The sequence below is a fragment of the Paralichthys olivaceus genome, chromosome 23, assembly GCF_024713975.1.
Source record: "Paralichthys olivaceus isolate ysfri-2021 chromosome 23, ASM2471397v2, whole genome shotgun sequence".
NCBI classification, from domain to species: Eukaryota; Metazoa; Chordata; class Actinopteri; order Pleuronectiformes; family Paralichthyidae; genus Paralichthys; species Paralichthys olivaceus.
Genome location: NC_091115.1, coordinates 4,483,880 through 4,496,066, shown reverse-complemented (window position 1 = coordinate 4,496,066; position 12,187 = coordinate 4,483,880). Strand labels below are relative to the sequence as shown.

General features: G+C 42.2%; 2 protein-coding genes across 8 annotated transcripts in view; one reads left to right on the top strand and one right to left on the bottom strand.

Moving 5' to 3' along the window:
• Positions 1-1,864: 1,864 nt before the first annotated feature.
• Positions 1,865-5,992, top strand: LOC109642793 (endoplasmic reticulum-Golgi intermediate compartment protein 2-like). 3 transcript variants are annotated; one of them, XM_069519651.1, is made up of 14 exons: positions 1,865-2,001; positions 2,465-2,664; positions 2,755-2,863; positions 2,988-3,034; positions 3,154-3,221; positions 3,304-3,344; positions 3,437-3,538; positions 3,652-3,747; positions 3,896-3,951; positions 4,290-4,388; positions 4,605-4,702; positions 4,778-4,940; positions 5,344-5,423; positions 5,562-5,992. In XM_069519651.1, exons 2-14 carry the CDS (start codon positions 2,559-2,561, stop codon positions 5,640-5,642), a joined length of 1,146 nt encoding a protein of 381 aa, XP_069375752.1. In that variant the 5' UTR covers positions 1,865-2,001; positions 2,465-2,558; the 3' UTR covers positions 5,643-5,992. The 3 variants fall into 3 exon arrangements, with proteins under 3 accessions (XP_069375752.1, XP_069375751.1, XP_069375753.1); XM_069519650.1 differs by having other exon boundaries at positions 1,871-2,001; positions 2,449-2,664; XM_069519652.1 differs by having other exon boundaries at positions 1,875-2,001; positions 2,528-2,664.
• Positions 5,993-6,136: 144 nt separating this feature from the next.
• Positions 6,137-12,187, bottom strand: part of si:dkey-97m3.1 (fatty acyl-CoA reductase 1) — a 38,149-nt gene continuing 32,098 nt past the window's right edge. For 3 of the 5 annotated variants that reach the window (XM_069519646.1, XM_069519644.1, XM_069519649.1), the window contains exons 8-13: positions 11,964-11,991; positions 11,694-11,763; positions 9,879-10,050; positions 9,660-9,789; positions 9,200-9,327; positions 6,467-9,016 (exon numbers count right to left, since the gene is read on the bottom strand). In XM_069519646.1, the coding sequence (XP_069375747.1) occupies positions 8,854-9,016; positions 9,200-9,327; positions 9,660-9,789; positions 9,879-10,050; positions 11,694-11,763; positions 11,964-11,991 (691 nt within the window). In that variant the 3' untranslated portion in view covers positions 6,467-8,853. Of the gene's footprint in view, positions 9,017-9,199; positions 9,328-9,659; positions 9,790-9,878; positions 10,051-11,693; positions 11,764-11,963; positions 11,992-12,187 lie in introns of all 5 variants that reach the window. The other 2 variants (XM_069519647.1, XM_069519645.1) reach the window with 1 other exon arrangement.

The following is a 12,187-nucleotide window of genomic DNA, read 5'->3' as shown; positions in this document are numbered from 1 at the left end:
AAGGTGTGATAACTGATTGAGCAGATTGAACCTGCATGTAAATGTGCAGCACCAGTCCAGACTTATCAGCATCCTATAAACACAGCTGATATGATATAACCATAAATGTGTCACACAATCCGAAGCAGCTCTCTCTGCAGAAAATGTGCGAAGTTTATCTTCCTGCTGTTCTCACACTCTTCAGCATAGAGCGACAGAATGTTCCCAATCATCACAGAAGAACCAAAACACAACCAAATCCAGCCCTGGTATGTCTCCATGGAGCGTGTCTGACATGCCCTACGTGCTTGTGCGGTGAATAGCAATGGGACCACCGACCCACAGCTTGATCTGTGAGCTGACAGCACCCATCCCCCCACTCACCCATCTGTGCTGCTCTGCATAGTCAAGCAGCTCTGGTGCATGCATGCACAGACTCATGAGCTCTGACTGCACAGGCGACACACGTGATTCATTGGTTTCGTCTGCAGGTTTCAACCAAATCGTTTTTTTTTTCCTGTGGTGCAGTCTGGGCCTGCAGCGAAACGTAAACATCTCCTTTGTCCTCGGGTGACAATAGTAGCCTGCACCTCACCAGTTGGTTGTAGCTGATTGTTATCATGTCTTCACATCAGGTTTTTTCTCTCTCGTCAGTCCAGCACAACAGCTTCACCTCTGGTGTGCAGACACACACATGCCTGTAAACACTGCTCCTGGAAGTTAATTACCCCTTGTAAGTGGAGGTCAGAGGTTCTCAAGATGGGTCTGTGTCACTGCTGATGGATGAACGTGCACAACTTCTTCTTCTTCTTAGAGCAGCCATGTGATCATTAACCATAGAAAAGACCAGTTACATTTAAGTGGAAAAGCATGGCTCCAGATTTACATTTTATCATAGACAGTGGTTTGCACTATTATATAATCTAAATGGAATTGTATCAGCCCTTTGCAAAGGACAACATGTAACAGGTTGATTTATATCAGACGTTACAGAGAAATACAACAACAAAATAAACTGCAGTCTAAAAATGACCAACTGCGTCAAATCTAAATCGTCTTAAATCATGCAAATCTGAAAGTATGAGTGATTTGAAAGCATTGCTGCATGCACACTATGAAGATCCACACATGCACGAGCATCAACTAATGATATGAAACACATCTGAGAAAAGAGATAAAAAGGATAAAGGTGCAGTGCAAAGTAGGAACATCCTTGTAAGTGGAGGTCAGAGGTTCTCAAGATGTGTCTGTGTCACTGCTGATGGATGACGCACGGATTGAGCTGTAAATGTTATCAATGACAACGGTTCGGAGTATTGCATAATTCAATCGGTTTATTGTCAAGTGATGCAACTTCCATTTGCAGAGGACAAAGTGTAACAGGTCGATTTATACAGAGAGATACAACTGACAATACAATAAGCTGCATCATCAAGTTTCACTGCAAACAAACATTTATCTTTGTAATTTCTCCTTTTTTTCAACACAACTGATGTAAATAATTATGATCCCCAGCCCCCCCCCCCCCCCCCCTCTATAGACCCAAGATTAAGCAGATAATTAAGAGATGTATATTTTATTATTATTATTATTGCTATGAAGATCCACCTCTACTATAACAGTCCACCTTATAATATGATTACAGATATCATATATTATTTTGCAGTACAAACATGTTTTATTAATATGATATAGCATGAATATAGACAATTTAACTTATAATTTAATTCATTTCTTACATTTTCAAAAAGCACACTGATCAGGTATTGAATAAAAAAATATTGTTTTGTGTTACATCGCCACCTGCTGACTGAGCACCGACATTGCTTAGCTGCGCGTTCCTGCTGAGCGCGCACGTTTTTACGTGTGACGTCACTTTTTAATCCCCAAACAAGGAAGAGAGGAGCGCGCCCCCGTGAGTCAATGGCATCATGATGAAGAAATAGAGACAAGATGCAAACTGATGAGGATCCAGCAAACACTGAGACACATGAGGACACATGAGGACACATGAGGACACAGGTAAGACATGTCCTCAGTGATGATGACATGTTACAGTGAACGGTGCAGAGAAGCTGTGATGAAGGAGGTACACTGTATATTTATTTATATTCATACAGATTGTTCTATGTCTGTTGTTTATATTGTTGTCATTTTCTCTGTCGTTTATTTGAAGTGATGCATAAATTCAGTTCATCTGATCTCGAGATATTAGAGCAAATATGTCTTGATATTTAAAATTAATCTAAAATAAGGTAATGTGATGTTTAGACCAATAATAAAATCATGTTGTAATGCTCTGATGTTATTAGATCTGAGCGAGTTGACTTATCGATTAAAGGTCAGGACAGTAAAAAACAATATATTATAAAATAATGAATAATAATAATAATAGAAAGTTTCAATCTAAATTCATTTGGGTGATGATTCTTCCCTGTGTTTGAACTCTGGTATTGTTCTTGAACTCAGGATCATTTCGTTATAGAGGTCAGAGGTCAGAAGACGGATCCTGACTGTAACCCTGATGTGCTCTGATCATTTGTCGGAGGACGAGGAGGCGACGCGTCCTGAACCTGAACATGAGGCGTCTGTCCAGGAGGAAAGCTCTGAGCCTGGTGAGGGAGCTGGACGCCTTCCCCAAAGTGTCGGAGAGTTACGTGGAGACGTCAGCGTCGGGAGGAACGGGTGGGAGAACCCTCTGAACTAAATCTAATATTAACAATGTTAAAGGTAAAGATATGAGTGACTTTATTTACTCTTGTGTCTCATCCACAGTGTCGCTGATAGCGTTTTGTGCCATGGCTCTTCTGGCCGTCATGGAGTTCTTTGTTTATCGAGACACGTGGATGAAATATGAATACGCAGTGGACAAAGATTTTTCCAGGTACGTTTACATAAGTTACACAATAACTGAATGAAATCATTTGTATGATAATGTTGCATCGCTCATAACTGTAATAACGACCAGGATCTTATCACAGAACTGACTCACTGTCGCTCATTCACAGTAAACTCCGAATAAACATCGACATCACAGTTGCCATGAAATGCCAGCGTGAGTTTTTAACCTTTGCTTTCCTTCACATACAGAAACCGGTTATACACACGTATTGATGATCTGTTAGTTAAGTCAGTAACATCTGAGTAACATCTGCTCCCTCATCATGTTCCCAGATGTGGGAGCAGATATCCTGGATCTGGCTGAGACCATGATCACATCCAGCGGCCTCCAGTACGAACCTGTGAGTGGAGCACGGCTCACACACTTTATCCTCTGAGTTTCTGTTCCAGCTTTAAAACATGTCTGTCTCTGCGTCTGATCAGGTTATTTTCGAACTGACTCCTCAACAAAGACTTTGGCAAAGGTGAGAATCCATGTAACCACGTCCCACCTGTAGTTTATCTGCGCTGACGTGTGCTTCTAAGTAAGTGAAGTAAGTTTTGAACCTGTTGTCAGGACCCTGCTTCTGATCCAGAACAGACTGAGGGAGGAACACGCTCTTCAGGAAGTCCTGTACAAAACTCTGCTGAAAGGAGCTCCCACTGCTCTGCCCCCACGGTCAGTTTCACATGTGCAGATACATCATTCTTATGTTATATATAAAGTTTAGTTAATGTGACTGTGTGTGTGTGTGTGTGTGTGTGTGTGTGTGTGTGTGTGTGTGTGTGTAGGGAGGATACCTCTATGGAGCCGCTCAACGGCTGCAGGATACACGGGCACGTGTACGTCAACAAGGTGGCAGGAAATCTGCACATCACTGTGGGGAAGTAAGAAACAGATTCAGCTCCACGTTAAGACGACAGTGAATCCCTCACCACCACCACCACCATCATCCGGCTGTAGGATCCTTAGGAACGACGTCACAGAGCCGTCACTCACACTCGTCTTTTAACACGTGTACATTGTCTTTTTCAGGCCGATTCACCATCCGCAGGGTCACGCCCATATTGCAGCTTTTGTGAGCCATGAGAGTAAGTTCCAGTTTAAATATATTTTATTTTGTAAAGCTGCTAATAACAGGATAATTCTCATTATTCTAGATTATCGTTATATATTACTGGACCAATCCTCTGTCTAAAACTTTAAAACAAACCATAGTACTTCTCTGAGCTTTTCCCTTAACCCAACTCTAATCTTAACCTTAACTTAACCTCATCTAATCTTGACATGTTATTCACCACGTGAGGGCTCAGTTTTCCTCCTTAATCCAACTGAGTTGACGTTTCACAGATTTCATATGAGAAAACTAAAGAGTCCAAACCTTTTCCACTTCCACCTTCACTGAACCTCAAACTTCTTCTCACCACAGCGTACAACTTCTCCCATCGAATAGATCACCTGTCTTTCGGCGAGGAGATACCGGGCATCATCAATCCTCTGGACGGCACAGAGAAGATCACCTTCAACAGTGAGTCGCTGCATGAGAGGATGAAAAACAAGTTGAAGGGCTTCAGAACTGAGTTTACTGCAGGATCAATAAAGTGTCGATTCAAGTATTGAATCAGGAGTTGACTCCAAAAAACTGTGACGTAGACTCAGCTTTAGTTTCCATAATGTGTCTCCTTGAAATTAAGTAAAAAACCAATTAGTTAAATGTTTTTTTTTCTTTGTGATTCTGCCCCAGACAACCAGATGTTCCAGTACTTCATCACCGTGGTGCCCACCAGACTCAACACACACACGATCTCTGCAGACACACACCAGTTCTCTGTCACTGAGCGAGTGAGTAAATGAGGAAAGTAATAAAAAGTGGAAACCTGACAGACAGGACAGAACTGACACAGTTCTGTTTCCCAGGAGCGGCTGATAAACCACGCAGCGGGCAGTCACGGCGTCTCCGGCATCTTCCTGAAGTACGACACCAGCTCTCTGATGGTGACGGTCAGCGAGCAGCACATGCCGCTGTGGCAGTTCATGGTGCGACTCTGCGGCATCATCGGGGGAATATTCTCCACGACAGGCGAGTCCACTCCACCCTGCAAGAACATCTCATTACATGAGTCTAATGGAACAAGGCAGATTATTACGGCCGTGGAGGAGTTTAGGTTTTCATCTGTGATTTGTCCGTCGGCAGGATTCGGCAATTTTCACCAATATCTGAGGGAGTAAATATAGACACAGCTTCATCCAGAAGACGTATGTCCATGAGTGTGAGCAATTTGGTGCAGCTTGATTCATTTTAAAGGGAATGTTGGGCCTTGGCGGAGTTTTGAGTTCGACCGAGGGCTGTTCTCAAGTCAATTCTGTGCGTTGGTCTCGTTTTCTAAACTCAGAGCAAAGCAACAATATGTGGCACGAAGGATTCGTTTTGACAAGTCAAATAAAATCATATTTACTGTCGTGTTCCCTCTCTCTCTTTACAGGCATGCTCCACGGGTTTGTCGGCTTCTGCTTCGATGTGATTTGCTGTCGCTTTAAATTGGGAGTCTACAGGCCCAGAGAGGTGAGTCGAGATTATTTTTCTACTAATTGAATTAGTCTGATTGATATTTTAGCTCAGTATCGGAATCATTTGTTGCTCTGCTCTGTATTAAATTAGACTAAACTTAAAAAAAAATAGATTTGCTTAAATCTGTTCCAGGATGTGCAGCTTCACAACCAGATGAACAATGTGAACAATCACCACGTCCCTCTGTTGGCTGACAATGTTCCTGAGGAGTAAACTGTAAATGAAGTCTCTCATCCCAGCAGGACGAACGCCTGCAGAAGGTCTCGTTGTTTGTTGTTGTTCAGTTTGTAAGAACTTGTGATTTTTTATTTCACATTGTGTATTGAAAAAGCTAAATCCTTCTGTTTTTATGAATAATTGCACAAATCCACCTCAGATCATTGCACTTTATAGAAACGTGTCCACTCAGACTGCAGGCTACATGTGTTTTCAACATTATTTCCACACTGTGATGGTGCTTCATTAAAAATGTTGTCAGCTTTTATATTTTCATTTCCTGCAGCGGCACAAAATACACATCATCATCCCAACACTGCTAAAGTTGAAATAAACGATAAATCTAACAGTTCTAGTGATTTTATTTCAGAAAATCTCCGGAAAGAGTTGGAACTGAAACATGAAATGATGCCAGTAGCGTTTTAAGAGGATAATGATTGTGGAAAAATATGAATTATGAAATCATTAATCAGAAAAATTGCACTTGAGAATTGGTCTCAATTCCATCTTTAATAAAATATAGAGCTTTGATAGGATTTAAAATGTTCAGGAAGACTCTGGCTGCAACATATTATCGTCTTTACACAAATAAACGCAGAATAGTTTTAGACGTAAATCCAGTTTCTCAGGTTGAACAGGTTTTGGTCACAACTGCTATTTTAACTACAGAGAGTGAGATTATTGTGAAGGGCCTACTAGTAGTTTTAATAGCTTGAGAATCAAGACACTTTATTACAATTATTAAACTTGAATAATTGTCGCATTTGTGAAAAGAAAAGACGTGTTGAGGTAGAAGACGACTTTCATTGACTGCATCACACTTTTTCTTTTTCTCCTCTTGTTTATTTCAGTTTTGCCAAGCAGACTTGAACGACGTGTCGTCTGAGCAGGAAATAAAGTTTTGTCAGACATGTTGCAAATGACACCAGAAAGAAGAACATGACGTTATTGATTATGTGTTGCTGATTTGTTAACATACAGTAAACTAGTTCCTGCACTCCGGTTTCCTGACGCTCTGCAAACACACAGGACACGCAGAAGATCAGAACTCCATGACAACGACACCGTTACAATAGCCCTGTAGCTCTGTGACAACAATTCTGACGAAACCAGTTCATACAGGTGTTGCTGCAGACATTTTGGTTCACTGTCCTCTGAAATTAAGGACAGTAAACCACGGTTACCCCACATACATGTTTGCATAAACATTTATTTAGTTTTATCCCTTTTTCTCCCATAAAGTTTCATAACTTATGTATTTGTACTCAGTCAAGAGTCAACATGTACAACCTTGCACAGTGTTGTTATTAAAAATCATCCCGTCAACACTTGAACACTTCTGGTAGACTCTGTCGGAAGCTCAGTGGTAGAATCCTGTGAAGTCACTCCCCACGCAAAAAAAAAAAAAAATCAAAAGTCAAATACAATTTTTTGGTAATCTATAAGAATAATATGCAAGTTCGACTATTTACAGATTTTCCAAACAGGGGTCGAGGTTGTAATCCGGGGGGGGGGGGGGGGGGGGTTATATAATCTGTCACTCTAGTGATTTAGGTCCAGACATCAAGCATCGTGTTTGTCTTACTTAAGAATAGCAGCCCATCCATCAGTTAGGGTATGGTGTCCCTCAAGGCTCCATACTGGGTCCACTACTTTTGTTTTGTATATTAATTTTGCATCATGTTTCCCCTCTATGCGGATGACAGTCTATAATTCAATCAGTAACAACTGTGGCTCCAGACTGCATCCTGTTACAAACATCCTTCTTTTCTTACACATCGATGAAGCTGAAATGGAAAAAGCTCCAGCTTGCAGCAGGATTCAACAAGCTTTCATAACTTAGACAGCTTCTATATACTCTGCTCAAACAAATTAAGGGAACACTTAAATCACACATCTGCACGTATGGATGTGTCATCCTGGAGGAGCTGGACTATCTGTGCAACCTGATTGGGCTGCAGGTGTCACCTCATGCTACCAGTGGTGACAAGGACACTAGCAGAACACAAAACTAGAGAAGAATGAATAAGAAGAGAGCGACCGTCCGAAGCCTCGACGTGTAAAACCATTCCCACTAAATGGACAGATTGAATTTCCTGAAGTTTATCTGACGATTAAGTGTTCCCTTATTTTTGTGGAAATACCTTCAGCACAGCAGTGATGGTTGTTGAATGAGCTTCTGGGGTTTTGAAGCATCGCTCGGTAATTACCTATATTTTTCCTTCATCTGTTTGTTTTAGAAACGCTGCGCTCAGTTGGAAACAGTGGGTAACACTGTACAATATGTCAAACTGGGCTATACAAATAAACTCAACTCTGATGTACTCTTATTTATATATAATACACTGCCAAGGTCTACCACGAATCAGACTAGCCTTTGACGCAAGTATAAAGATGTAAAAGTAGTAAACTTAGTTTCAGTACAAACTTCTGTACAAACAGGCAAAAAGTGGATGAGTGTTCTGAGACGTACTGACGGTATCGTGTGATAGTAAATTAAGTGACGACCTCAACAGCAGGAAAGACGGCAGATCTGTATGTTTCGTATCTAGTGGTGCAGTTGTCTGAGTGTGTGTGTGGATTTTAGCTTTAATACTGGTCTCAGTAATGTGTGGATTGGCCTTGAGACGGGTAACACTAGTCCGTTTTGTGTGTGAGTGTGTGTGTAATCTTAAAAAGGCAGTAGATACACATAATGCATGACATACAGATCCAAATCACCTGCGGATCAATAAAGAGAGGAAGTGGATTTTCCCACAGTAAAAAACCGAGAACCAAAATAATCTTGTAGAAATCGTCCTCCATTGAAGCACTGCTATATTTCAAGTATGAAAAAAAAAAAATCACCACAAGGCAAAAGGCAATGTACCGAGATTCAAGAGGATGGAACCTATGTCGTGGAGAAGAAAGTGGAAATCACACGGAGGCTTATTGTTGCATATATAATTGGCCACTTTGAGAAGAAGAGGGTTCAAACTTTTTTCTGGACGGGGTTTCGTGACGGCTTTCCAAACTAAAGAAATAATTCATGGCTAGTAGACCTCTTTTCACCATCCTGAGTGCTTCACTCCACCGCAGCCCCCAAATGTAGAGAGCCTCGATAATCCACACTGAAGGAACCGTGTCTGAGTCTCAGATGTTGTGTCCTGCTGATTTCTAAAGGCGAGGGGGCCGCCCGTCGTCTCTGGCTCGAGGCGGCGAGGAAGACTCAGTTGGTTAAGGTGCTGGACGCACGGAAGTAGGAGAGGAACTTGAAACAGAGGCTGACCACAAAGTACCAGATGTTTCGGGCCATCTGCGAGCGGGCGATAAACACCCTCCAGATGAAGACGACCAGCAGAGTGTTGAAGGTGTAGCGGATGTTCCTCAGTCTGGGAAATCAAGAGAGAGACAGAAAATAGTGTGAGGTTTTAAAAAGACGCGTTAAACATAACATGAGTTCTACAGTAACATTTTTTATTCTAGTTAAACTGAAAATATAAAAACATGATGGATCACAAATAATAACTTGAATTTCACACCGAGCACTTCAAGGTACCTGAAAGTTGACTTACTTCCTCAGATGCTGCCGAGCAGCAGGAATGTCGGACATGTCTTCGTTCAGGACGTACTTCTTGGTGCCGATGCAGTAATTCTCAATGTACTCAGGCCAGTTCAGCTGACGCACGTCAAAGTTAAATTTCTGCAAGAAACAACAGAACCAATGAAACAGAGACTGAAACCAAGAGATTAAAGTGGAATTCCACTTTCAGTCACTAGATGGAGCACTGGGCTTCCTAATGCTGTAACAGTTGATCCTATACTCAGTGTCATCAGAATTAAACAGAAGAAGCAAAATGATTTCTGTGAATCAAGAACTTAGATAATTTGAAGTAAAGTCCTTTTGTCAAAAATTCTATTAAAATGATTATTAATTATTCGTTATGACCAATCAGAGAATGAATTATGATCAAATACACTTTGACAACTAACCGGTACCTGTTCTGACTTTACAAGCTCTGTGGATAAACGTACCTTCTTGTCCTCTGGGGTTAGCTGGCTCATCAACATGCTCATGTTCTCCGAGTTCCACTCCCAGTCCTGGCTGCTGAAATACTCTAACAGGCCGATGGCCTTGTGCAGACGATTGAAGATGCGCATCATCCTGCAGCGAGAGAGAAGGTCAGAAGTTACGACACAGCTGAAACTTTTCTTTTGGTTTTAAGCACAACAGGCGTTTTTTTTGAGTCTTACTGCGGCTTCTGTCCAGTGAGTCGCAGGAAGAGGTCGTAGATGAGGGCGGGGAACTTGTGGCTGACCAGGATCCAGTACTGGTTGATCAGGTAGTTGGAGGTGATGTTGGCGTTGGGCCTGCGGAAAGCCTGCTCCAGAGGGTTCCTCTTGAAGGATGACATCACGTGGTGCTCTGCAGAATAAAAAAGAAAAGAATGGATGAGATGATCATCTTGTGAAAAGTCTTTCTAAAATGTGACAACCTGTTCTTGTTCTTTAAGACTTTGATAATAATGATTTTTCACAGGTTTCCGTCATAAACTAAGTAACAGGAAATGATTCATGCTCTTTACTTTTGTTATTCTGATTGAAATATAAACCAAACACATTGATGGATTGACTGAGATTAAATCTGGGGTTTCCCAGGACACTTTAGAATGCAGACTGGAGGAGCCGGGAATCAAACCACTGACCTTCTCTTATCTTCTCTCCCCATTTCACTGTGAGACTTTGTCAATAAAGGACTAATTGCTAAAATATATCATGCAACAGATTTAATATTCTTTTTCAAATGATGGGATGTTCAGCTCTGTGACTTGAATCCAGTCACATTCTGGGGCTCAGCTCAGTTTTTCTTCTTTTAAAGCAAATTCACATCAGGGAAGTTCTCGACACACAAACACACAGATTGCAGCTTCTGTGGGATCATTACTTCCAGGATCAACTCCCCCCCCCACTGAACACTGAGCTCCCCCCTCCTCCTCCCAGAATCCAGCATCAGTCATCCACAGATTCCGAGAGCGGCCATGTGACTACACATTACATCACACACGGCACGCAAACTAGGCCTCGCAACTGGCTGTTTCCATGGTAACAGATACGTGGTGGCGGCTGCAGGGGCCGACGTGACCAGATCCGAGGTGACAGCCAGCTGTGGTCCGGCTCCTTGCAGCCTGGTTGGGAGGATCGCCGCTAACCTTGAGCCGCCCGCAGACGTCCACTAAAGCAGTGGTTTATATTTATATATATATTAAAAAAAAAAACTGGGCTAGAGTACCCACAATTCCTTGCGAGTGACACGGAACTTGAGGCTCCTTCTTTACTCATCATTTTAATTTCACATTAAGAGAAGAAAAACTAATTCTGTTTGTGTTTTTCCGTCTCCTCTGATCCGCTCGCTTTAGATTAGCTTCATTGCTCGCTCTCATTCGGTCAGATTAGAGTCCACAGTTCCTCTTTCGTAACTGGGGAGTCGTGGCGATGAGACCTAATCCCGCTCGCAGCCATCTGGGAGCAATTTCCTCTGCAAACGGAACATGTTTGCTAATCTGAGAGGAAAGAGAGGGTCCCCTGTCATCATGCCAGCCTGATATCCAAAGCCTCTAATCCCACTGTACGTGACGACCGCTGGGAGGGAAACTGAGTTTCACTCTTCCATCGCTCACATCCCCACCTCAGGATAAACAGTTATGATCCATCCATCCATCCATCCATCCATCTGTGTGCGTGCGTGCAAATATTTAAAGCCCATTTAGTCTCAGTTCCCAGATATAAGCTCAAATACACAGAACCACCTCACTATAAGAAACATGTCTTTATTTATGACCCGTGTTAAATCCATCTCTCGTCTCCTGCCAGCTGGGGGCAGTCACTCACCACAAGACCCCTGACACCAAACACCACAACTGTATCACCAGCACATTATGTCACAACACTGGAGTATTGATTTGTGATGATGAGAGCCGACCCGCACAACAACATTGTGGGACGCCGGCGGGCCCATAAACATCCGCCTGCAGTGACGGCGTTCTGTTGCCTTGGAGCAAGACTACGTACCGATCTCTCCCCAGTGGAACGGGTTGATGCCGCCGGTCGTGCAGTTGTACACCAGAGCTGTTTTAGGTCTGCAAGGTGGGAGAGCGAGGTCGATGAAAACACATTAGTCTACATTTACTTACAACACAGAGCAAACAGACTTTGAAGGTTATGAAACTAAAGGTTGATCATAAATTCAAAACCAAGATTGTGGAAACACATAGAGGCTGGGGAACTGAGGGATGACTCACTTTGAAGTTAAACATACCAATGTGGCTTTAATACTTAACTTTGATTGTTCTGTTTTTCTGATGTCCTTCTAAAAAATAAGTACAAGTTGTCAGATACATAGGACAACACTTACATAACACAACAATGTTGTATATATGTACATTTTTACACGCGTGACAACAGTCTTTTATGGTATTGGGTGTATTTTATGTAACTTGGGTCTCAAGCCCAAAGTTCTTCACTCTGCTTCGTCTCTGCATCAGCAGTATCGCGCTGTTTTACAT